At 36.4% G+C, this 26,460-nt stretch overlaps 1 protein-coding gene across 1 annotated transcript; it reads left to right on the top strand.

Moving 5' to 3' along the window:
* Positions 1–124: 124 nt before the first annotated feature.
* On the top strand, positions 125–26,460 carry su(w[a]) (suppressor of white-apricot). Its single transcript, XM_045759418.2, has 16 exons — positions 125–333; positions 1,045–1,211; positions 3,948–4,207; positions 5,703–5,887; positions 6,903–7,501; positions 8,235–8,347; positions 8,860–9,367; positions 16,624–16,881; positions 17,715–17,967; positions 19,282–19,367; positions 20,600–20,684; positions 23,310–23,459; positions 23,781–23,954; positions 24,612–24,692; positions 25,272–25,506; positions 25,753–26,460. The coding sequence occupies exons 1-16, from the start codon at positions 149–151 to the stop codon at positions 25,801–25,803; spliced, it is 3,390 nt and encodes a 1,129-aa protein (XP_045615374.1). The 5' UTR covers positions 125–148; the 3' UTR covers positions 25,804–26,460.

The raw sequence follows: 26,460 nt of genomic DNA, 5'->3' as shown, positions 1-26,460 counted from the left end.
GATAAACATCTACATTTCCTAATTTTGAATTTGAATGTGACTAAAAAAAATTGGGCTACTTTTATTACAAATTCGCTACTTTTAGACGGTCAGCTCGCTACTTTCAGCAATTAGGATCTGGCAACCCTGGAGGCGGGGGACTCACAACATGGCGGCCGAGCTCGGGAGGACCGTGTGGGAAGGCCGGGACAAAGCCGCCAGTAACGGCCACGAGGAGCTCCTCGTCTTCGGCTATTCCTGCAAACTATTTCGTGACAATGAGAAGGCGTTGTTCCTGGATAAGGGGAAGCATCTTATTCCGTGGATGGGCAACAGCGAACTGATGGTTGACAGGTGAGCCTGAGCCTCCGTCACTTGTGTAGGGGCAACTGTGTGTGTGTGTGCGTTTTGGGCTATTTTTTCCTTTATTGACCAGAAAAAAAGACCTTCGGGCACATCAAAAGGTGCTTGGGGTGCTGACAGTGCTGTACATAAGCTTGTCTTGAAGGTTTAGTTGTTAGAAAAGTTTTGGGAAGGAAATGTGTCAAGAGTTGAAGGAGTTTTGTCATAAGCCTCCTGGAGGAGTGTGTGGTACCGTGCCCAGGGGCCAGGAGTGCCAGCGGCTGGTCCAGTGGCACTGTGCCCAGGGGTCAGGAGTGCCAGCGGCTGGTCCTGTGTACACTGTTGGCTGGTGAGACTACGTGGCTTACAGCCATTTTGCACCTGGCTAGATATAATGAATATGTTTATGAAACATATTTGCCCGAAACGTTTCGGGCAGAAACGTTTCGTCTGCCCGAAACGCTGTGTGTACTAGTGGCTTTACACGATTGTAAATCCCATGCTATGTATCCTCACAAACCCACTGTACCTTCTTGTGTATAAATAATAAATAAATATCAGAACTGGTAGACTATATAAATTGAATGTTCATTGGGTTTATCAGTTTATGTACAGTAGTTTTTTCACTATTACAATACACTTGGCAATATATACTAGACTTTGGAGAAGTGTATGGAAATTTTTGTAAGCCTTTAACTTCCTGGCGGTTATACCTTGATACAGATATGATGTGCGTGGTGCTGTTTGTGACCTGAGTGAAGTAGAGTCGAGCGGTGACGGAGACAGATTGGAGGATATGACGGATGAAGAACGAGCAGAAGAAGAAAGGTGTGATTATGAGCGCTATTTTGCGCTCTATCATGATGAGTTTCAGTACCAAGCTTACCAAGGTGAGTGATCATATTACAACTACGTATTAATACCATTAATGGTTCCAAAAGTGTAAGAAGTATTCCTTGAGTAAAAGTATAAGCAATTTATAATGGGTTTAAAAGGCATTAGTTTCTTTAACTTTAGGAGGAACTATATGTAATTAATATGAACTACAACTATTCCTAAATTAGTTTTGTCAGAAAATAACATTATAAAAGAATTTAAGAGCTTTGTTCATGCTGAAAAAATTGCTTGCTACTTGATTGTGGCATTATTGTAATGCCAGCAGATGCCTCTTGCCTGCTGCCTTGATATGCCCAATGGCATGTTTGTTCTTCAGTAAAATAAATGTAATGCATTTGTTAATTTTTTCATGTAAAGACCCAACTATTTTCATAAGTGTCATCCTTGTATCAGATTTTTGGCTCAATCCTTGCTGCTGCTTGTATCATTCCCAGATTGCATCTTTTGAATAGTCTTAAGGTTCACAGAATTAGCTCAAGTTTCTTTGTAATTTGTATGACAACAGGTTTCCTCTTTGATGTAAAGTTAGATCAAATCTTTTACCTAGACTTCACTTTTGTTGAGAAGATATGTTGACAAGATTGTGATAAATCTTGAATGTGACTTGAGAGTGACAGTTGACGGGGAGGTTACCCCTCGTCTGTCCCAAGTGACTGTTGCCTCACTCATAACCTACCGGCCTTGCCGATTACTATAGACCTACCTTCTTTCTTATACCTCGCAACCCATTACACCCATTTGTTAGTTTATTTACAATGTGCAAATAGAGCGATTATCAACAATATACAAACGAGGTACTTGTGCTGTACCACACAATAAAATAGGTATGCAGATGTCATATGTGACTATTGCCATATAAATACAGTACTACAGTATTTTATTATAAATAAAGAAATTGGATAATTATCAACACTAAAACACAATTTTAGCCCTTGAGTAGTAAGTATTATTTTCTAATTGCTTATGCCTCTAAATTATAGGAAGTGACTATTATTTCCCTTAAATTTTGCTTTGATTTGCCTCGAACAGCTTGGGGGAGATGTCTTCAAGGTTATCTAGAGCTGTCACAAATTGTCACAGATCGAGAGAGGGAATTGGCAATCTTCAAGTATTCTTCTGTAGCTGTCAAAGGCAAAAGTCAAAGCAAATGTTCAAAGGGACTAATATCCATTTGCTATACTTAGTAGGCATAAGCAATTAGAATAGAACAGACTACCCAGAGAGGGGGAAAAAAAAAGGCTAGAAATGTAATAAAAAATAAACAATAGAATGACATCATATTAAAAAGAAATTTTGGTAAAGGTAGATGCATACTGACGCGAGTACAGCATCTGTGTCTGTCTTTTTTTTATTACATCGTTACTTGAGCTTGCTTATATTAAATGCACACTCCATGGCTTAAAATAATAATTTAATCTCCAGATCTAAGCGAATGAGTCTGCTGTACAATATTGTTCAGTTTAGATTGACGAAAACCTAAGTTTACCAGGTAAACTTGGGAAAAGTTTTCTTATTAGTAATTGAATATTTTTATTGTTTTAACCAAGTGTATTTTATTTCATACAGTCTATAAAATTGTATTATTTTTTTTTTATAAATGTAGTCAAAGTGATGGCTTCGAAAAAAAATGGTAACCATATTAAACCAATAAATGGTTTGAATTATTATATTATGTAGAATGTCTGCATTAAATCAACTAGGGCAGAATGTAGAGTTGGCTAAAATTTGTATTTTTACAACTAACTAAAATTTACCATGGCTTTTGAAAATTCTGGTTGTCTATAAAATAAGAATATGGAACACTGGAGAGTAAATGTATCTGAACATACAATATAACATATGATTGATACACAGTATGAATAGTTTTTTCAACTCGTAAAAAAATTAACAGATTAATTGATGCACTTCATTATTAAAAAATTTGTTGTATAATTTATTTCCCGATTTCGGTAATTAAATGAATATTATGAATACACAGAAATCCCATTAATGTGATGTACTGTATATCGATGAACAAGTCCACAGGAGTCTTGATGAAGGTTTGAACCTATGCGCTGGGTGTTCCCAGGTACATAGTACAGTAATAATATTACGAATATTATTTTTACGCAAGGTTTACAATTATATATTTAGTTTTGTTAATACTGTTAACCATGTTATGTCCACCTCTGTTGACCAGACCACACACTAGAAGGTGAAGGGACAACGACATTTCGGTCCATCCTGGACCATTCTCAAGTCGATGACGATCGACTTAAGAATGGTCCAGGACGGACCGAAACGTCGTCGTCCCTTCACCTTCTAGTGTGTGGTCTGGTCAACATACTTTAGCCACGTTATTGTGACTCATCGCCTCCACCTCTGTTGCATCTAAGATATTATATATACCAACTTTATAGGAGTTGAAAGAAATTAAAGCCTTGATGTTGGTTATATAGTGACCAAACCACACACAAGATGGAGAAACGACGACGTTTCGGTCTGTCCTGGACCATTATCAAGTCGTATCACATACAACTTGACAATGGTCCAAGATGGACCCAAATGTTGTCATTTCTCCATCTTCTGGTGTGTGGTTTGGTCATATCTTTAGCCAAATTATTGTGACTCATCGTTTGGTTATATTGTAATATTTGCTATAAAGCATTTCTGTTTCCATTCCCCTAGATTTTTTCATTAGTTTCATTTAAATTTCTATTTACATATTAAATTTTATGATGCTTTCTCAGATGAAGAAGCCAAGCGATTGATGGCAGAACTTGGTTCAGATGTTTATGCATACAGTCAAGTAGGTTTCAACTACGATGGTCAAGTGCTGGCGACTGAAGCTACTGCTGTAACAGATGAACATGGAGTTGAACCACAGCTTGAGAATGATAACAATCAAAATAATGATCAAGAAGAGCAAAATACAGGATATTTTCCAGATGCCGATGAAGACACATTTGTGCCTCCTCCTGAACTTAATGTTCCTCAAGGAATGATTGTGGTAAGTCGTCAACTTCAGTTTTTTTTGTTATAATGGCTGTTCTTTAAGTATGTTTCAATTATTTGCTTTCCTTCTCTTAGTATCCTTGCATATTTTGAGTGATTAGTTTTAATACAAAATATTACAAATTTTTCCCATCTTCCTTAATTAAAAATCAGAATTTGCATAGATCCTGTAATATGGTACCCGAAACTGGACTGCATAGTCAAAGTGAAGTCTCTAAATCTAAAGCCAGACAAATTTGAAGGAAAGCACATGAGCTTTAATACTAATGCTGCTTGATATGAATATTAGTATCTTTTTTATATTTTTTCAAACATTTATACATTTCTTAGGTTTAGATTTCTACTTGTGACTATGAAGTCATTTTGAGTCCTGCTTCTTATCTATTTGTACTTGGTGTACTCAAATTTGTCACGTTTATACTTGATGCTAAAGAGCACAAAATGCTAACAACAATGTAGAGAAATGCAAAGACGAGTCATCTCGCATTATAATGTTTTACCTATAAGGCCTTTATAAAACCTGAGATTCACATTTAGTGCTTATATAGAGGTTAAATTGGGAGTAAGGTCAATGATGTTTAGGTCCAACCAACCCCACCCACAACTAAAATTCACAGTCTACCAGTGCCCATCTCATTCAACCACACCCAACCCAACCACTCTACTACAGACCTGTCCTAACAACAGCTACTCCACCCATAACCACTACCTGGAAAGGGTTCTTATAGTTCTTTTACTCCCCAAGCCCGGCCAGGGGCCATGTTCAATTTGTGATAACTTGGTCCAACAGGCTGTTGCTTGAAGTTACCCACTGATGTCCATATAACGGCAACTACTGTACATCCCATCGACCCTATCAACCATATTCCATTCCATCTCGATCAGTCCTCTGAAATACTGCTTTCACCATTTTGAATATTTGTAGTAACCTTTGTATTCAGAGATGCCACGCATTGGGACTGGGGATACTGTCCCGTAATATAACATAGTTTCAATAACTCTTCCAAATCCTTAAGTTTTCTATTTTTCTGTATTTGTATTTTCACTACAATATTAAGATACACTAGGAAGGAATGACTGATCTATATTTTGACATGTTGTATTGTGTGCTATTCTAAAACTATTTGGGAAGCAGAGGTTCAGGGCTGATAAAAAAATGGCATTTATGAATTCTAATATGATGTGGATTTCATGAGAAGAATGACCATATTTAAAACTTAATTTCATTTGTATCCTGGATTGAGAGAGGTTTTTGTTTTGGTCATGTATGAAGAATGGTGGATGAATGAATGGATGGATGGCAAAGAATTAACAAGGATAAAGTACAATTGGTCTAAAGTTGTATATTTGGTATATCTTGGGTCCTGTTGCCTTTTCAAAATTAATATCTGCAGTGTGTTAAATTTAAAACTTTGGATCACATGACATAATAGATCCTTTACATTTTTTTGCAGTTAATGTCATTGACAACAAAACTTTTTTCCCCGCAGCCTGAAACGGTGAAGCAAAACAAGATTATTGTGAAGACTTCCAAGTTCATCGTTGCTCAGGGCGGTCAGATGGAAATAGTTATAAAGACCAAGCAGGCTGGCAACCCTATGTTCAGCTTCTTATCCTTTGACAACCCCCTTAATGCTTATTATAAGCACATGGTGGCAATGATCAAGAATGGCAGGTAAGCATGTTTATTATTTCCACACCTTATTCAGTATTCATATGCAATAGAAGATTAACCCTTTGACTGTTATAAACGGTCACATTTGTTTCACGAAGTACTGTATAGTGATGCTATATTGTGATGAGCGAGCTTACCAAATGTTTGAAAAAGTTTCTTTATCATTTAACTCCTAAAGTGTGGCTCTGAGGAAAAATAGGTGTCAAAGGTGCCTCTGAGGAAAAATAAATAGTTTCATTTTAAGAGTAAGAAAAATGCAAAATGACTCATCCGAGTACATACAGGTAGTTGGTGTTTCACATTGGGATAATGGCAGGTGAGGAGGGTCACTTGGACTGTCGTAATACAATAGTGTTGGCTGAACTTGTCACTGTATTACAACCATATTTATATCATTAGTATAAAAGCCAGGTGATGACTGCATTACCCAGGTGATGAATGTACGGCAGTAACCACACTAGAAGGAAAGGGATTAATGTTTGTCCAGATATCTGACAACAAAACGAGGGGTTTGTTGCCTTGTGCGGTAGATCTAAATGTTATAATATCTTGGCCCCTTTGGAAACTCATGGTTATGGGTGTTATAAAGGTAAATTTTGAGGAAGAAAAGTAAGTGCACTGAGAATGCAATACCGAGAAAGATCAATGTAAGTAAATATTACTTTTCGTTTAAAAAAAAAATATTATTCCTTGAATTTATTATATGAATTTGGAATAATTATGGCTATGTAGAGTTGCCTAAACATTTTTTATGTACAGTATAGTATACAGTACTTGCACTATTTCTCATTAATTTGATTTTTATTTACAGTAAAAAAAAATTGTAGGGGGGAAAAGAGGGGGGTTTAGTGTACATTATATGGGAAAAAGTGTGCCTTTTGTTTAATTATATAAAAAGTCAGATTTTTTTTACTTGTTTTATAGCCTGGTATCACGTTGTTATCCTTGGGACCATATTCTTCCAGAATTTTAATCCATCTCTTGCGTAATATTTTTGTTTTTATTTTTGTTATAGGTTTCGTCCTGCTGATGAAGTTGAACGTGTGAAGAGTAGAAGGGACAGCGATGGAAATGGGGGTCAGTACCTGCATCCGAGTCTTTCTGCAGGCATTAAGCCAGACCTTGCTCCAGGGACCCCCATCCCTGTTCACAAACCATCTGCAGATTGTGCATATTCGAAGTTAATTCATAAAATAAAGGAGAAGCAAAAAAATTCAGCTGTAGTGGAGAGAATAGACTCTCCTGCACCTGCTTCTCCAATTGTTGCCGTTGTTCCTCCTGCAGCCTCCACGCCTGTATCCACACCTGTTGCAGCAACTGATACCCTTGACCCACACGTTCAGGAGAAAAAGAAAACTATTTCAGATATCACACCAGTTGGATCGCCCAAGGTTACAAGTCTAGTTGACTATCCTTCTTTCAATAGAACCAAAGGATATGATTCTGATGATGAATTGGATGGTAAACCAGACAATTCAAATAGTAATGCTGAAAGCACTAGTGAATATAGCAATATAAAGTGGCCTCCACCAGATGTCCAGATGGTTATTGATAAGATGGCAAGTTATATCATAAAGAATGGCGATGATTTCGAGGCCATGGTGCGCAGTCGAGGTAAGAGTTAAAAAAAAATGCATGGTACTGTATTTGAATGCAAGACTAGTTGCTGCTTGTGCAATTCCAGAAAGGACATTTAATTTCATTTACACTAAATTTATAGTATAGTACAACCCTTGAAAACATTTCTTGAACAAAACTGTATAATTTAATATTTTAGTCCAATCCAAGTTTTTGAAGATTCATTAATCTGGATCCACTTTGGCTTATTGAGACCTGTTTTATATGCAAAAGTTTCCATTATTAGAAGGTTGCCTTCATTACCTTGCTTGTTGCTTTTAAAGTCTGGAGATCTCTAGTGATGTTCTGAATATAAATGTACTTGTTAGTATTTCATGTTTACTTGGCACTCTTCATTCATGTTTCTTCAGGAATCTGAGAATTTAATATAGAATTAATGGGGAGATGTATAGAGTACACTTCTACTACTGCATTATCTATGGATAATACTGGTATCATTATAGATAAGACATTAGATATCCATAGATAATGCTACATAAACAACAGCATTATCTTTGAATGCTACAAAACGGTTTTGGGCATCCAAAATAATTTCTGAAATGTTTTTATATTTTACAATTAGATAAGCATTTATACAAGGATTTACATAACCTTGCATATAATTTTTACTGGTAATGGTTTTATAATATATTTTTAGTTTCGAGCGATTTATTGGTTTTGTTGTACGATCTTTCATTATTGTTAATTAATCTTGATATTATTTTTGTAGATGATCCCAGATTCAGCTTCCTTAAAAAAGATCACGAGTACTTTCCATACTACCGCTGCAAGATTCGCTTATACAATGAAGTGTATGGAGATATCTTCAAGGAGGGTGGAGAGGTAAGAATATTGGCTGGCTGTCTTAATCCAAATTGTATTCATTATCTCTTCTGTATTTGTTGGCATTTAAGATGCATTTTATAATTATACAGTCCCCGTGGTGTAGTGGTTAAGACGCTCACCTGGCACTTCACGAGCACTTTGTCCTGGGTTCGTATCCTGGCCGGGGAGGATTTACTGGGCGCAAATCCTTAACTGTAGCCTCTGTTTAACTCAACAGTAAAATGGGTACTTGGTTGTTAAACGATTTTTCGTGGGGTCGTATTCCAGGGAATAGGGATTAAGGACTTGCCTGAAGTGCTACGCGTACTAGTGGCTGTACAAGAACGTAAGAACTTGTATATATAAATAAATGAACTCTTGTATATCGTCTGCATCTGTATTGTATATTTATGCTTTCTACATAAAACAACTTGCCCTATTAAATATTGTATAGTTACATGGGCATACTGTGTTGAGTTACAGAAGGAGACTTGAACTTGTGCTCTAAATGTTAATTTCTTTATTTTTAGCATAGTGTACACCCTGACAAATACCCATCACTGGGTAGCAATGAAGGAGGAATTGGAGGAGAAAACGGTGCTGGTGGCAGCACCGGCAGTGCAGTAGTAGGGTGTGGCAGTGTTGGATTGAACAGTGGCGGCAACAATGGTGCTAGCAGCAGCAGTAGCAACAACAAAAAGGAAAAACGTGTTAACAGCAAGCAGCCCTCTACCATTAGCTTTTCAATTAAATCTCGGGAGCAAGAAGTTAACCTTGATCGTCATTCCACTTTCCCCGTGGAATCTTCCTCGTCAGATGATGAAGATCTGGACGAAGATGAAAGAGAACGAAGAAGAATAGAAAGAGAAGAGAGGAGGAGGAAAAGAAAAGTAAAAGAGAAGGAAGAGAGAGAGAGACGTGATCGGGAAGAAAGAGAGCGCAGAGAAAAGGAAGAGCGTGAAAAGATGATGGAAAAGACGGAAGAGTCGACAGATGCATCCGGTGATAATGAGGATGTTTATGACATCTTTAAATATGGTAAGTTACTAGCTCCTATTTATTTTATTATTGTACTATTAATTTCTATTGGTTTGGTTATATTAAATATATATATTGTTAGGATTTTTATAAAAGGTTTTGACCATTTTAAGAATGTCCAACTGAATTTCCAATTAAAAGAATAAGTGGCAAGTTTTTTTATCTAAAGTTTTTCTTATGATTTGTGATATTTAAATACATTATAAGTATATCAAAGTTCATCATTGTAATTGGAAGCTTCACAAACCGTTAAACGGAAATGTTTCATAAATTAGCTAAATTTTCATTTTCTATTTAACCGTACTGTACTCTTTAACACAATAATACTCTGCCTCTCAGATTTGTAGTAGTTTTAGATGGAATATTTATACAATTTGAAGATTATATATGCAGTATTATATATATAATAGATATATCTATTATATATATTTTTTACAGGTGTAGCGTGTTGTTGCTTGTCATGCCTACTTTGTTTTTAATTGGCTTCAACCACCTCTTCCTGGTGCACATTTGACATGCTCCCTGTCATGTACAATGAAGGGGTACTGTATTAGAATCTTGGTCATTAATTTGTAGTTTCCATCTGTGTCCTTAAGGCTACTATTCATCTGGACTAGATGGTTTCTATCTAATTTGTCAATGTGTGTCGGTATTGTCGTGACTCCTAAATCTGCTTACCGCTAGTGTTACTTAATTCTGTGAGCTCTGGGTCTTTAGTGATGTTTATCAGAGGCTTTTTTTTCGCCACTGTCAATTTATGCATGTGCTGCAAACTCGGTGGGGTCTAACACACATACTGTATAGTGTGTATTTAGTTTGGGAGGGTGGGGAATGGAGAATGAATTGTCATGATCCCAACCATTATTTTTCTCTACTTGCCATTCCCAGTATTTTGGTAGTACATTTAAGTTAATTATCTCCTGTATTTTTTTCCCCTCAAAAGTCAGAATTTCTGTTGCAGTAGGGCTAAAGTTTCCCCTTCTGTTCCTTCCTTTGTACAACATCTACCTTGTTATATATTCAAGGGAAAACTGCATTCTCTTTAGACTTTTAAGTTTAGTCATTATTGCAATATGTGGCTGTCATTATGGCATCTTGGTAGTTTTGCTTCTTTTTCTCTTCCATCTGCGTTTGTGTACATCCACTGCTGTGCAAATCTCTTGGGGCTATTTAGTTTCTGCTCAATGTGTAGAATTTGATTGGTGTATGCCTAATATGGAGGAGGAGGAGGGGGGCTACTGGTATATTTTGTGGTGGTCATTTCCACCTGTTCTGTGGAAGTGATGCTGCTGGCTGGGTGGACTCGTTTATTTAGTTGTGGTGGAGGTTCCACTGCTTGTACATTGCATGTCATTTTCTGATCCTTTTGCATTTTTATGTGATTTTCCTGGCTTTTTCTGTGGTTTTCTGTATTCATATTCTTTTCATAGTTTTTGAAGATTGTAGTGTTTATACAGTATATACTACCCTCTGTTGTCTACCATTGTGTATGTATGTAGATTACTGTATATACTGCATATATAATTTTTTTAAATGCTACATTTTGAGTTGACTTGTTACTCCTAATGTTACCATAAAGATAGGAAGTATAATGGAGAATAATCATTGCCAGTTACATTTATTATGCTATAAATAGAATGCAATATATCTTTTTCCCACCAAGCACTTCCATGACACTAGTCATGCATTTTCTTCTGTGCAGAACAACATTTTTGATCAAGAGATGTATGTATGTACTGGTGTTGATCTTCTGGTTAACTTGGTCTTCACCTAAGTGAAATTAGCTTTCTCTTTTATCTAGTACAGGTGGTTTTGGAAAGTTATTTGTTGCCACCACTTTAGGCCTGTTAGAAAAGCCTTTACCAAATTGACCGATTTAGTCAAGTAATATGGACTTGCAGTTGGGGGATAAAGCTTATAATAATGAAGATTAGTTGCTTGTCATGGTCACTTAGATCTTTCTCCCAGGGAACTGCTGTACGTATTTTGTATAAAAAAAAAAACTTTAATGAAATAAGGTAATAGTTGTTGCCAAACTATAACAGTCTGTCGGCATACAGTGTAGCCTACTGTTGTTCCACAAAAGATTTTCCGATATATGTTGTGTTCTCTTGCTGCTGAATGATGTTCTTACCACTGTCGTTGCTAAGGGAGTAGAGTAAAGAATAAGAATGTCCTGGAAAGTTGTGGTGTCCAAAAGTCAGTAAATTTTGGGTTGAGAGTTTAGGATTTGGTTATAATGAATAAAGTGGTCAGGTGGGTGTTAGTTTATTTGATGGTAGGAGGAGAGGCAAGTATGATGCATGCTTGGTATCGTACATTCATGCTTGGTGTTTGATGAGAGCCAGGATGGGATGTGAAGTGTGCAAGAGCTGTTAAGGTTTGGGAGGGAAGAGGAGACCAAGAGGACTGACTGTACAGTTTGAGAGGGAGACAAGTATAGGAAATTGAGAAAAATGACCTTGGAGTGGGTATAATGGCTATCTTCAGAGTTGCATGTTGACAGCAGCATATGCAAAATTATCAAACACATGTATAGCTTTTAAAAACTTTTGGCAGAAATGTTTCAAAATACAATTCACATAAAACACATCTAAAATAGGCTTTTCTATTTGAAAGACAACAGAACAAGTGGTCACAGGTGTAGGTTGGAAATGCAAGAGCCAGAAAAATGTAAGGGAAAGTTCATTTATGAAGTGAGAGAGGTGAAATTGGAATTGATGACATTGGTGGTGGAAACCATCACAATTCACAGCTTCAAGAGCAAGCAGAACAGTATGGAACATTGGAAAGAGTAAATGTATCAGGTTCAAGTGGCAGGAGTTAGTTTGATCTCACTCCTTGTACACACCCAGGTAAGCGCCACACCACCATCACGCCCGTACCAGCAGACCAGTCTCTTAACGTGCATTCCATAATAAGTACAATACTAGAAAATATCATTATGGAGTGAATGGTAGAGCATTTGAAAAAAGGTCTAAAATTTAATACATATGAATTTAGAGGGAGTTAAGGTAAACTTAAGCGTTCTATGGCAAGGGAAGTAGATTTCATCTTCTTTGACTGCCAATTACCATTGGATATGGTTCCTTACAAAATGCTTCAATAACTAGAAATATACACTTAGCATAGTTGTTTCGTTCTTGACTCGCAATGGGGGAGAGGGGTTTCTTGGTTTGATATCTGGGTGGGACAAGTGGTTGGGTACATTTCCTTTCACCTAATGCCTTTGTTCACATGACATAAAACAAATACAATACCTAGAAATTGGGTAACTATTGTGGGGTTACATCCTAGTGAAAGTCGGTATGATGAGGAAATACATTGTGATATGTCGATGAGAAAATAAATGGGTAATGAGGAGATTCGAATCCTCTACCTGGGTATTCCAAAGCCTCTCGCCATACCTCTGGACCACTACATGGTATAAGTTATACAGCTTGGGATTCGGAGTCCACAGAACACTGTAGGATTCAGTAGGAGCCTCCAGATGTCCTTTGGACTTGTTGAAATCCCAGGTTCTACAGTACAATATAACTTGCACAATGTTGTCGTTCAGAGATAAACAAAGTCGGTAGTTCGATCTGGGAGTGTGTACCTTGATAAGTTATATGTATGTATACACACAGGCTTTCTGTCCCCAACAATAATTTATGAATTAAACTGTGTATGAGAGCATATATTGAACATGCCGTGAGTAATGTATTTAGCAAACAGAAAAAAAAATTAATATAAAAATAAATTCTATTAGGTATGTATTTATAAGATGAGGGTTCTTCGGTATAAAGAAAAATATTTTATGGGTTTCCTCAATGGTATAAAGGTTGTGAATCGGGCCTCAATGATGCAATTACACATACACGTTATTGTTATCCTGTTTCCTACATTCCTGGGGTGAGGAGGCATTTTCCCAGAGGAAAAAAGGTGAATACTGTAATATAGGAGGCAGCAGCTATAGATGCTGTGTTTAATAAATTATTTAAATTATTACTCCAGTCATCATCCACAATAAGTCTGAAACAAATTCCTCTTTACTACAGCATTCATCTGCAGCATTACCCCACCACTTTATAAGACAAGGTATACAGTGCCTCTTGTGAATTGTCATATACAATTTTCATACACAATTTCACTCCATGCCAGAAAAAAAAAGTATTACCATATCTTGTGTGTTGTCTGTCCATGCTCCCTGCTTCATGTTGTCTGATCATCTGGCTTTCCTCACTACCTCCACTTATAGGCATGTAGGCAATTCATCACTACTTTGTCATCCCTTCATTGTAAATGCCAAAACCATCTCGCTATGCTCTTCTTGGTCTCGCAATTTATTGACTTCTCCAAGTGAGGACCACATTCTTCTCAAATTATCCATTTACTTGACACTGTTGTTTTTTGTTTATGTGAAATGAACTTGAGAATCGGTCTTGTTTACAAGTCGACATGTCTATTTCTTAATGCAGCCTTCTTACCTTGTTTGTGCTAAGTAGGACTCTTCTTTCACAAGCTACTTTCAACTATGGTTCTTCAATGTTTTTTTTATCAATCACACAATTCACCTCTCGAGCACCATAGCTACTATAGTTCACATTCACTTCTCGGTCATCACCAATATCTCAACCCCTAAGTTATTTATTTACAAGTTATTTAAGACCTACATTTAGGTACACATTGTAGAGGGGGGGGGGGTGGAAGTATTGGAAAAACCCCATAAGGATCAATTGCATAGTAATTTGAGCACGATTGGATCAGTGTAAGGGTTGACACTGTTTCATGATGCAAAACTAGATATAAATATACATCCGAGACAAAAGTGGGAGGTGGGGAGGATATATATTTAGTTGGAATCTCTCGTGAATTATATACATCTTGCAGGATTTCATTGAAAGTTGAATTTGAACAAAGAAAACCAATAGTTACTGCTAGTGCTTGCCACTTGAAGTCTCCGTGCTGCATTTGCATAAATTGCATAGTATTATCACTGCCTATCCCTCTTTATTTAAATAAAAATTGGTTTGAACTTTACTAGTGAGGTCGTAGTATTGACAGTCTGCTAAGGGAAATCATCATGAAAATGCTACCTTGAATTCTCTGGTTTTTATATTGGATGTATGAATCGATTAATAAGAATTGTGTAGAAACTTTGTGAGGATCGCCAGTTTTATTGTAGTGAAACTTCAGAGTATTTTATCTTGAACCTCGACAAAAAAGCATGCAAATTAAACATAAGCTGTTTTATTCTACAGTAATAATTCATGTAGTAGTCTGCTTGTGTGTGTTTGAAAGCAGAGGCAGTTGCACCTGGTAGTTGGGTTTACTGTGAGCAAATATGCAGTATATTCGAGAACAATGGTTTTTAGACGACGAGACAAATTACTATGGTGTAAAAATAATTGTAAAAAAGAGATGGCCAAAAAGGGGCTTACTAATGATTGAATAAAATAAGGTTTTGCAGAATTATCCTGAGATTAAATGAAGAAGAATGAGACCATGATTTCAATTTTATAACTGCAGATCGAAAGTCGACAAGAGCACAAGAGTTGAAGATAAGGAAACGCTGCATCATAGGCTCAATTTTTTACCTTGTAATTATAAAAAATGTTATTTAACAAAAATTAGACATGTGATAAGACAGTGGGCAGACATATACGTGCAAACATGTTAGGTAGTGGTGCCATATTTGCAAGATGGGGGAGGACTTTTGAGTCATTTTTATTGTTAGCCAGTGGGCACGTCTTTGAAAGGATTCAGGTGTCACACCTTTGCCCTGCTTTAACAATCGGTTTTTAATTGCTTCACTACGTCCTTTAGTGATTATAGTGATATGACGTACAATACACCCTCGTGTTGAGGGAGATATTTAGTGGATTTTACATAGCCAAGACAAGGAACTGCATAGTGACGAGCTGCAAGATACTGCACAGGATCTGGTGAGTATTTGTTCATTTTTATCAATAATGTAGAATTAAGCAATATCCTCAAATGTGACTGACCTTGTGTAAGTTTAGATAAATATATTGACTTGGTCTTGAGCAAATTAAGTAACTGCATTGTGTTGAAGGTTATATAGAACAAAATATTATATTCAACACTTGCCAAATGATTTGGGTAAAAGAGAAGTGCACAGTCAAGTAGCTTTCAGCTTTTCATACAACATACCACTATAACATACATGGAATATAAATAATCTGCTATACAAGTTGCAACACCAGTTTTCAGTACTGTATAAGAGCTAAAATAGAAATGTCAGCGGCAGAAATTTAACTAATAACTAAGCATAGCTAAATGCTAACAAATTATCCATTTTGTATCGGTCTCAATAAAGAGTACCGATATTCAGTATTTACTTTTGGAAAGTGATTGGTTATACAAAATTTTTTTTAATGTGAATGATTTAATGTTTCTATGATTTTTCAACCATTATGAATTGTTAGATGTTGAAGGGAGCAAATGGTAATTTTAAATGTTAAGGTTGTGTTCTTGCATCCCTGTTATTTTGCTAGTTGGGGTAGACTGTAGAAGTCATTGGTGTCTAATATGTTCAGCCAAATTGGCAGCCTTCTACTTCTTTGTCCAAAATTTTCCGACAGTCCTATTTTCGGAATTGGTGACCTCCTTGGGGTTATTGTGATTTTAAGTGCAGTTCCATGCAACTGGTTGTCATGGGTTCTAAATTGGGGTTGCTGATGATTTGATGTCTTGTTAATTTTATAATTTTATTACATAGTACAATTTTTTTGTTGACCTATGTACAAGGGATCATTTCTCTTCCATACTTTCATGTCATAAGAAATTGCTAAAGAATACAAAGGCGCTGAAAGCATCTTGGAGGGGTTGCACCTGTTTCTACCACTTAATTTGGATCATAGTAGTAGTACTACAACTTGAATTTAGCAGTTTTGATCCCAAGGAAAGGTGAAATAGTTGATTGTGCAAGCAGTGATATCAATGTAAGTGGAAATGATTAATATATATGATCTTTAGCTTAGTGATATATATTTTGAAAGGAGATAAAATGTTTTTTTTAAATCCACAAGGTCTATGAATGACTAATTTGTTCCACATCACAGATCCCATTTTCTGCAGGTCATTCAGAATTTTGCCACCTGGAAAATTGACTAGATGTGTTTATATATATTGGCTTAGGTGTGTGTTGCATTAAAATTAGTGGTGAGTGTATTGATAGAAAGTAAGTTATTAAAATGTACACACATTATTTGTAATTTGTTTTTTAAAAGGCTTGAATTTTTTGTCCATAGCACAAGAGATGGGTAATGAAGCTGATGCAGAAGAACACACTCGCAGTGAAAAACTTCATGACGACGAACGCTCTAGAGACAGCAGCATTGGGTTGCATCATGATAAATCTCACAGCATATCACCTGGGCCCTCTCGCAGCTCACCCCGCGTGTCTCATCCCGAGAGAAAACAGCAAGAAAGGAGGAAGAAAGCAGCCATGTTCCTTTCCCGCCTGAAGAAAAATGGAGAAGAGGAAGTGCCTGTACAGCCTGTTTATGGTGAGGATTTTTTAATTTTGAGGTTGTATAGCATTAAGGTGTAGACCAAACCACGCACGAGAAAGTGAAGGGACGACGACGTTTTGGTCCATCCTGGACCATTCTCAAGTCAATTGTGTGAGAATGATTTTAGAACGATACACACACACACATACACAATCGACTTTAGAATGGTCCAGGACAGACCGAAACGTCGTCGTCCCTTCACTTTTTAGTGTGTGGTTTGGTCAACATATTTAAGCCACGTTATTGTGACGCCTCGTCTGCATTAAGGTGTACCTTGAGGGGGGCCAGCCAGTCACATTTACAGAGAACAGTATTGTACTGTATTTTCAAAGCTATATTTCTTTGATATTTAGCTTTTTGAAATATAAACATGGTTACCTTTACTATGAACTAAGTTAAACTGAAAATATGTATACATACATTTTTTTTTTTTAACGACTATTACTGCAGTTATTTTTTCAGGATCTTCTTGATACCTGGTTAATGGGGTTCTGGGCAATAGTTGACTAAAAATGGGGTATGGAAACATGGTACTAAAATAACATACTGTTGGTAAAATACATCCCCTTGGCTGTATGGTACAGATAGGTTAGTAGGTATAGTCCTAACCTGAAGGTGGTGAAGAAGAGGGAAGTTTATAGATGGGGAATGCAGTTAGTGATTAGAATGATCAGTGTAGTGTAGATGGGGTTAATGATGAGGATGGTCAGTATAGTGTAGAAGGGTTATAGTGATGAGGATAATGTGTAGTGAAGGTGGGCCTTCACTTAAATCTTAGCTGTACAATTTCATTGTTGTGGATTTATGACCTATATTTTTCTTTACAGGACCACAGCTGCCACCAGAAATGGCTGCTCAGATATTGAACTCTGCTTCACAGTCGCCACGCTCTTCACTTGCAAGCACTAGACACTCTTCCCCATCACGATCTCGATCTCACTCGACCAGTCCTGGACCCGGAATCCCCATGCCCCCGAGAGAGGCACCAGCCCCTCCACCACCGCCACCTGCTCAGTCTCCCTCACCTTCTAGGGGAACAGAAATGCTCGACTCATTCTCTGGCATTGCAAAAAATAATTGGTAAATATGTACTTTTTTTAATTGCAATACAATTCTATGTTTATCATTTACCTTGGTATTGTAATCATCCCTACTTCTCTTTCAAATCCTTTTTTGCTTCTCCATCTCTTCCTCTTATTGGTTAATCAAATGAAACATAATGGAAGACAGGGAATGAACGTTTACATTTTTTTCTTTGTAACTGTTTGATAGTACAGTTAGTTTTGATAGCATTACATATTTCAGCTTATTATTTTTAAATATAATCAACCTGCATTTTATTGCATCAAAATGTTCAGTATATAATTTTATATTAAAAAAATAGCAGAAATAGTCTTGCCTCTGTGCAAGCCATTACAGTTTACTTAATTTTAATTTGTACCCAGGAATTGTTTATAAATGATGTATTTATGTATTTATCTTGTGTACTAGATGGTTAACCAAAAAACTGGTGGATACAAAAACTGCATGCTGCTGCTGTGGAAGTTTTGCCTAAGGATGAATTTTTGTTTTAATAAAGTATTTAAATCATAACATGGGGCTCTTCCAAAGAAAACAGATACTGTGTACTAATGAAACTTTGGTTGTTCCTCTTAAAGCAATAATGATTCGTAAGTAGTCAAAGACTGTCAACTTTACCCGATGTTTTGGGAATTTCTTGTCTAAATTCTAATATATGAAATGTATTCAACACTTAGATTATTTTTGGCACTTTGTAAATTCAAAGAGAAATGCTAATACAAATTTACATTAAGTATTAAATAACACTGATTTTGGGAGAATTACTTCGTGTACATTAAGCACATAAGTGGTTGATAAGTGTCATTCGTAATTATTCATATTTTGTGTGGTGACGCTAAAGGTTGTATCAGACCTGAATTTCTGAAAATTCCTCCCCTTAACCATTCATTAGTGATGACGACAAAATTCTAGAAATGCACAAGCAGGGTATTGTGAACTGAACTCATCAGGGGTCTAATTGGATCACATCAACAAACTGCCCTATCGCTCGTGATCATTCAGGCTGAATGTATTTTCTCATCACTTTGCAGATTATATGACGAAAAAATGATGCAAGCCATTTCTCTTTTCACAGCACTAAGATCAGTAGTTTGTGAACCGATCCATACAGTATTTGTTTATGATAAATAACTAGAAATAGTTTGCTCATAAACTCGTATATTCCTTGACACAATGCTTAAGCTAATATGTATGCCATTTTTATCCATGTTTACTGTGGAGCATTAATTTCTGAATGGCAGAAGTCTTCATTTCGAAGACTTCATTATTGTGCAAAATAATGACTATAAATCTTATTTTTGTTCTCTCTTTTAGGGCCTCCATTCCAGAGCCTCCAGTTGGTACTGAGTTAGTAGAGCGGTCTAAAACTGCAAACGTGAAAGAGGCAACTGTTTTGTCGGGTATGTATACCTGTAATATGTTATGCTACATTCTCCTCCTCAGGGCTGTGGTGTGCCTCTAGGGTCACTTAATACTCAGCAAGAGAAAGAATGAGAAAGCTTCTTGAACATGGAAGAGATTCCTCATTTGTATATCCAAAGTGACAGTCAGCGTTCAAGAAGGTTTCATCTCTTACTTAATCACTTTCAGTCTGATCTTGCTGAAAAGCATTTTCAACAGTTTTAAGACTTAAAGATTTTGAATTTTTTAAAGTTTGTCTGCAGCAAATGTTACCTCACAAACGAGTAACCTTAGTCCAATGTGTGTAAATATGTTTAGTCGTTGTTTTGAGAGGGGACTTGCTGCAGGTAGACATTTCATGGGGCTAAGTGTCCCTCATATGCTGCAGTTATCTATGGTCTTTTTGACTTGTTGCAGATGTGTTGCAGTGGCTCTCTGCTGTTGATATTTCACCGTGGGCAGCCGTGCAGGTGTAGGTACGAATCGCCAACAGAGAACTACATTTATTCTTCCGGTAGCCTGTGCAGAATAATTAGCTGCTCAGTGCTATAGTTATTACGAGGGGTTAAGATCTTGGATCTTTTAATGTGGTGCTTAGGACTTGGATGAGAATCCAGCTTGATTCCTTGCATCTTCAGTGACATAATTCGATGACAACAAGAATTGCGGGCAACCATGATAGTGACTGATGGTAGTGAAGGGGTAATGTGCTGCTGAACCTAGATCCCCCACAACCTCCCATTCCTACACATTTCTTCCTTTTATTATGTCAGTGTTCAGGTCCTTTGGGTCGCCACCGTGTGTTCTTACCAGACCGGGTAAGTTCAGGTAAGTAAATCCTCAGTCCGATAGAATGAATGTCAGTTTTTCAATATAGGATACAAGGCGTTAATTTCTCAAAAGACCAGGTACTAGTAGTATTTTTTTTGTAGTTAAGATTATCTTAGATAGATCTGTTGGTTATGTTTCTTTTGTGTTTAGTCTAAAATAATTATTCATATTGTACTGATTGGTCTCTTGAGAACACCATTTATGTGGATGATTGGTTTACAAAAAAAAAGTAAATAATTATATCAAATTCTTTTCTGCTTCAAGTGTGTGAATATCAGTGTGCTACTTGTATGGGCAATTGGGCAAAAATAAAAAGTGGTGAATGAAAACTGCATCTTTAGACTAATGTGTGACTATAATTAATTACCAGCAGAAGATTCATGTATCTATCTGTTCACAGGGACAAGCGAGGATGGGTGTAGAAGTCAAAGTTTGGAAAGTAGGAGAAGCAAGTCCCGGCCAATAGAAGTGCCTCACCGGGAAAAGTAAGAAATCTATTTTTTTAAAGTCTTAATTATGAGTATTAATTTAATGTAATTCAGATATGGTCCAGGTAATGCCATGTAAACGTATCTGACTTCGGTGAATGAAGGGTGGTGGCCCTTTGCTTTTTGCAGTGGTTATGTTTTCGTAAACTGAGAAAATGTGTACAAAAAATAAAAGGTTTATTTATGTAATTACCTAAGTGTAGTTACAGGATGAGAGCTACGCTCGTGGTGTCCCGTCTTCCCAGCACTCTTTGTCATATAACGCTTTGAAACTACTGACGGTCTTGGCCTCCACCACCTTCTCACTTAACTTGTTCCAACCGTCTACCACTCTATTTGCGAAGGTGAATTTTCTTATATTTCTTCGGCATCTGTGTTTAGCTAGTTTAAATCTATGACCTCTTGTTCTTGAAGTTCCAGGTCTCAGGAAGTCTTCCCTGTCGATTTTGTCAATTCCTGTTACTATTTTGTATGTAGTGATCATATCACCTCTTTTTCTTCTGTCTTCTAGTTTTGGCATATTTAATGCTTCTAACCTCTCCTCGTAGCTCTTGCCCTTCAGTTCTGGGAGCCACTTAGTAGCATGTCTTTGCACCTTTTCCAGTTTGTTGATGTGCTTCTTAAGATATGGGCACCACACAACAGCTGCATATTCTAGCTTTGGCCTAACAAAAGTCATGAACAATTTCTTTAGTATATCGCCATCCATGTATTTAAATGCAATTCTGAAGTTAGAAAGCATAGCATAGGCTCCTTGCACAATATTCTTTATGTGGTCCTCAGGTGATAGTTTTCTATCTAGAACCACTCCTAGATCTCTTTCTTTATCAGAATTCTTTAAAGATTTCTCACATAATATATAGGTTGTGTGGGGTCTATGTTCTCCTATTCCACATTCCATAACATGACATTTATTAACATTAAATTCCATTTGCCAAGTGGTGCTCCATATACTTATTTTGTCCAGGTCTTTTTGAAGGGCATGACAGTCATCTAAATTTCTTATCCTTCCTATTATCTTAGCATCATCAGCAAACATGTTCATATAATTCTGTATACCAACTGGTAGATCATTTATGTACACAATAAACATCACTGGTGCAAGAACTGAACCCTGTGGTACTCCACTTGTGACATTTCTCCATTCTGATACATTGCCTCTGATTACTGCCCTCATTTTTCTATCAGTCAGAAAATTTTTCATCCATGATAGAAGCTTACCTGTCACCCCTCCAATATTTTCCAGTTTCCAGAACAACCTCTTATGTGGAACTCTGTCGAAAGCCTTTTTTAGGTCCAGATAGATGCAGTCAACCCAACCATCTCTTTCCTGTAATATCTCTGTGGCTCGATCATAGAAACTGAGTAAATTCGATACACAGGATCTTCCAGATCGAAAACCATACTGTCTGTCTGATATTATATCATTTCTCTCTAGGTGTTCTACCCATTTAGTTTTGATTAGTTTTTCCAATACTTTCACTATTACACTTGTCAATGATACAGGTCTATAATTGAGGGGGTCTTCCCTGCTGCCACTTTTGTAGATTGGAACTATGTTAGCCTGTTTCCACCCGTCTGCTACGATTCCTGTACACAGGGATGCCTGAAAGATCAGGTGAAGTGGAATGCTGAGCTCAGATGCACATTCTCTCAGAACCCATGGTGAAACGCCATCTGGGCCAGCAGCTTTGTTCTTACCGAGCTCCTTGAGCATTTTTTCCACTTCGTCTCTAGACACCTCTATGTGTTCTATGTTGTAAAAATATGTGGTAAAAATAGGATGATGTGCCAGAGACTTTCAAAACTTCACTTTAGTTTGAAAAATAATTGCACTCCTTAATGCTCCCTCAATTTTCCAGCAACATATACAACATATAATATTCTTAAAATGATTGGAAAGTGCAGTGTTAGAAGCATACTTAATGTGATCAACTATATTGCACACAAATCTGTTCCTAGCACACCTCAATGGAAGTGTCTTGCAACCCACTCTTTTGATACTATTCTGTCAGCAATATTGTCCAGAAATATATAAAACACTGATAGGAAATGCCAAGTTGTAATTTGACAATTGCATGACTGTGATACATGATTACCTCATCGGTAATAAGCAATTAAAAAAGATGGCAAAATTTCTCTGTGGTTTTGTTAACTTTTGTTTATATAGATGTATAACCATATTTACTTTCGTATCAGAAATTGGGCAATAACAACTAGAAATTAAAATTAACGTATGGTGGTAACCTCATTACTCTGGGAATCAACAATAACTGCACTTTTAATGGATAAATCAAATGTTAATAGTTTACTTTGTATATTGATTTTTCATGTACAGTATATGGAAAAGCACTATTTCATATTACAAACATAACAAATGGTGAAAAATTACTGGCTTAACACTTTTTGGTGATAACCTAATTTTTAGTTTTAACGACATTGGAAAGAATGCGTAATTTTCTGTATAAAAATATAAAAAATTAAATTACAGTATTAACATTTTTTAGCTCTATTAATACCTAAGAAGCAGAAGGGACAACAGCTAAATGGTTAATGCAGGATTTATTTGTGGCTTGTTAAATAATCAAAGCAGATTTTAAGTATATATTTTTTCCTGTTTAGAACACGAAGTCGTAAGAAGCAGCGTCACGGACGGTCAGAAAGTCGCTCTCCCAGTAGTCGGCGAGATAAAAAGAAGCGGAAGAGATCGAGGTCAAGGTCACGTAGGCACAAGAAACGTCGCTCTCGCTCTAGGTCTCCCAAAACTCACAGGTGTGTATGAAGACAATTTTGATGACTGACTTAATCTATTTTGCAGTCTATCTTGAAAGTACAGTATAAGCAAATATAGTAGTATTGTATATATTAGACAAAAGGATGATAAAATTCCTTGGTCTTATTCCAAATCTTTATCCGAGTATCCTTTCCAAGTACTATTTAGTCATAATGGGCTATTGTTTTATCCTAATAATTATCTCTCCTTAGTAAATGGTTTTGGTGTTTTAAATATTTGTTTGTGTGTATAACAAAAGACAAATTTAGTGCCTAAATATGTTAGATACGCATTAATCTAAATATTAATTCCCTATACAGCCGGTCATCTCACAAGAAGAAGCGCCGCAAGCACAGTACTCGTCATGAACGAGGGGACAGAAGGAGCAAAAAGTCGCGTAGACGGAGTGTTTCATCCTCATCGTCAGATTCCTCTGGTCCTTCCTCCTCCTCCTCTAGTTCCACAACGCCATCAGATAATGAAGTACAAGTAATGTAAGTGCTGTAGCTTAATCTTATGATTTTATACAAAAAAAATTTGTAAGTTTTGTTGAGGAGCCATCTCGAGCTATATTAGTGAAATGTATATTTAATTTTGCCTTTTAAACGCTTAATGGCACATCTATTTAAAAGTATGGATTACATTGAGGTGTTCATGACTGAAAATATGTAACAAATCAAATTTAGAAAAATTGCATTTGGTGATTTGAACAGTGTAAGGGTTGAGAGAACACATTTTAAAATAACTAAAAAATTTAAGTGGTTGTTGTGAGAAAACTCACTAAATATAATTATAACAAAATTCTGTGGTTCATTTTCAGTGTTGGATAAAATTTATTTAAACAAATTGTTATAAATCTTATACAAAACGTTTTAATTTCTATATATTACAATTTTCAGAATGGTTTAAAAGTAGGGTAAAAACTTTGTTAATTTCCAAAACGTACAGCAAATTTATATTATTTTTTTATCTAAGAGCTGCATCAGTCACATCAAGCCTTAGTCACTCGATGAATAGGCTCTTAAGATTAAATAATTGTCTGGTCAATGTTTCACTCTTGAGTTGAAGAAAGTATATTAATTTAAAATTTAGTTAGCCTTTATTAATACAATAGGATAATTGCCTCAACTTTTGCTCATTTCTTTCTTAAGAGAGTCTCCAGTCCACAGCAAGAGAGAATCCCGGGCTTCAAGTGTGGTCAGTGTTGGCCCTTCTGACCTCTCTCATCTTGGGTAAGAATTCTGCCTTTCTTAAATTTAGTCGTTGTGGAACATTGCTTAGTTTTTAGTTGACAAATATTATCATGAAGCCAAGCAGTGTTTGGTTTAGGTAATGAACAACAAGCTTGGTGAATGAAAACATGTCATTAAGGTTCAAATCATATGGCATTTGTCTGAAGTGATTCCTTGCCACTTAATCTTTTAGTGTAAGCAAATGATGATGATCACTTAGATCATCATCACATGTGATAATCAAACTAACGTGTAAAATTCTTTGGAGAGTTCCAGTTGTTCCCTCAAAAATGCACATGTAGGCATGTGAAATGTCAAGAGAACACAAGAGGCCTATCTTTCATGAAATAGGAATTCCCTTGTAACAAGGCTTTTACTTTTAGACGTGTAGGTTTATGGGTACAAACACCCTTTCAAAAGGGGACATGACTCTTAAGATGATGCATGATATAAATAAGTAAATATAATAAAATGAAGGTTAAAGATCATAAAATATTTTGATAATTACATAATATATAGCTTGACTGCATACATTTTTAGACCTATTAGCAATTAACCCTGCATATATTCTTCTCCCAGTTCATCGTTCAACAGAATTGCTGAAGAATGCATATCACTTCCATCCACGCCTCCCTTACCGCCAGTACCTGCAAGTCCTGTTACTGCTCGCCTTGCTCCCATTGCAGAAGAGAAACCCGGAAATGGTGATAGTCTTGATGTGGCAGGAAGTGACGAAGAAGTGAAGGAGGAGAAAAAGGATGAAAAGTCAGTCTTTAATCCCCTGAGTAGTGCAGCCATGGCAAAAATTGCTCTGGTAAGTTTTAAATAAAAGTTAGTGGTTAATTTTATTTGTAATTATATTTTCTGTGAAGGAGATTTTTACCCATGGGTTATGTTGATAGTCTTAGATTGTATTTTCCTATTAGTGTCCATGGAGGACCAGATCTAGCTCCGAGACTTGCAAATGAGCTATTTATACTTTTATTTAAAATTTATTAAAAAAAATTACTGTATATCCAATCTACTTTCAAAAGTCTTAATTTCTTTTCTTCTATTGCAGGGTTTGCGTGCCAAGGTTCATGCTTTACTGGACAAGGAGAGCAAATTGTGAAGTCCAACACATCAGCAAATTGTAGAATAGTATGATGTCCAGAGTTTGTGATATAGATTGTCTTCGGTGATTGCTTGTGGTGAAACCCACAAGGGTAATTTCATTATCACAAATTTTCTATTTAAAAGTTTTCATTATTACTAATATAAATGCAGTGTATGTATATATATATGTACATATTTTTTTCACTAAGCATTCTTACTTTAAGTGACTTTTGGACAGTTTATTCATTGACTTGTAGGGGGTTTTGTAAAAAAAATAATAAATGTGATTTTATAAGCTGTTTTTGCTGGCCTATAAGTCGGGCCTGGCCTCATGCCGGGCTCATGGGCGTAGAAGAACTCCTGAAACACACTGCAGGTGTAAGTAATCATAATTGGACATGTTAAACTGTGTGCCTGCCAACCCTTTCAGGCATAGTCAGTGGGACAATTGTGTTACGGGAATGAAGCTGATAGTGAAGTTGTTTCAATATTTGTTCTGTAGACATTCATAAGTGTTAGTTTATTACACCAGGGTGCTTCCATCTCGGTTGGATACACTGTTGACAATGTCACTGTTAATTTGGAAAATGTTTTGTGGTAATGTGATCAATTTGGATGTTAAAATTTGTTTAGCAAATGGTTGCATTTCACATTATTAATCTGTTCCACATTA

This window comes from Procambarus clarkii, chromosome 86 (assembly GCF_040958095.1).
Source record: "Procambarus clarkii isolate CNS0578487 chromosome 86, FALCON_Pclarkii_2.0, whole genome shotgun sequence".
Taxonomy (NCBI): Eukaryota; Metazoa; Arthropoda; class Malacostraca; order Decapoda; family Cambaridae; genus Procambarus; species Procambarus clarkii.
The sequence above is the reverse complement of the archived record's forward strand: the minus strand, read 5'-3'. Positions and strand labels throughout refer to the sequence as shown.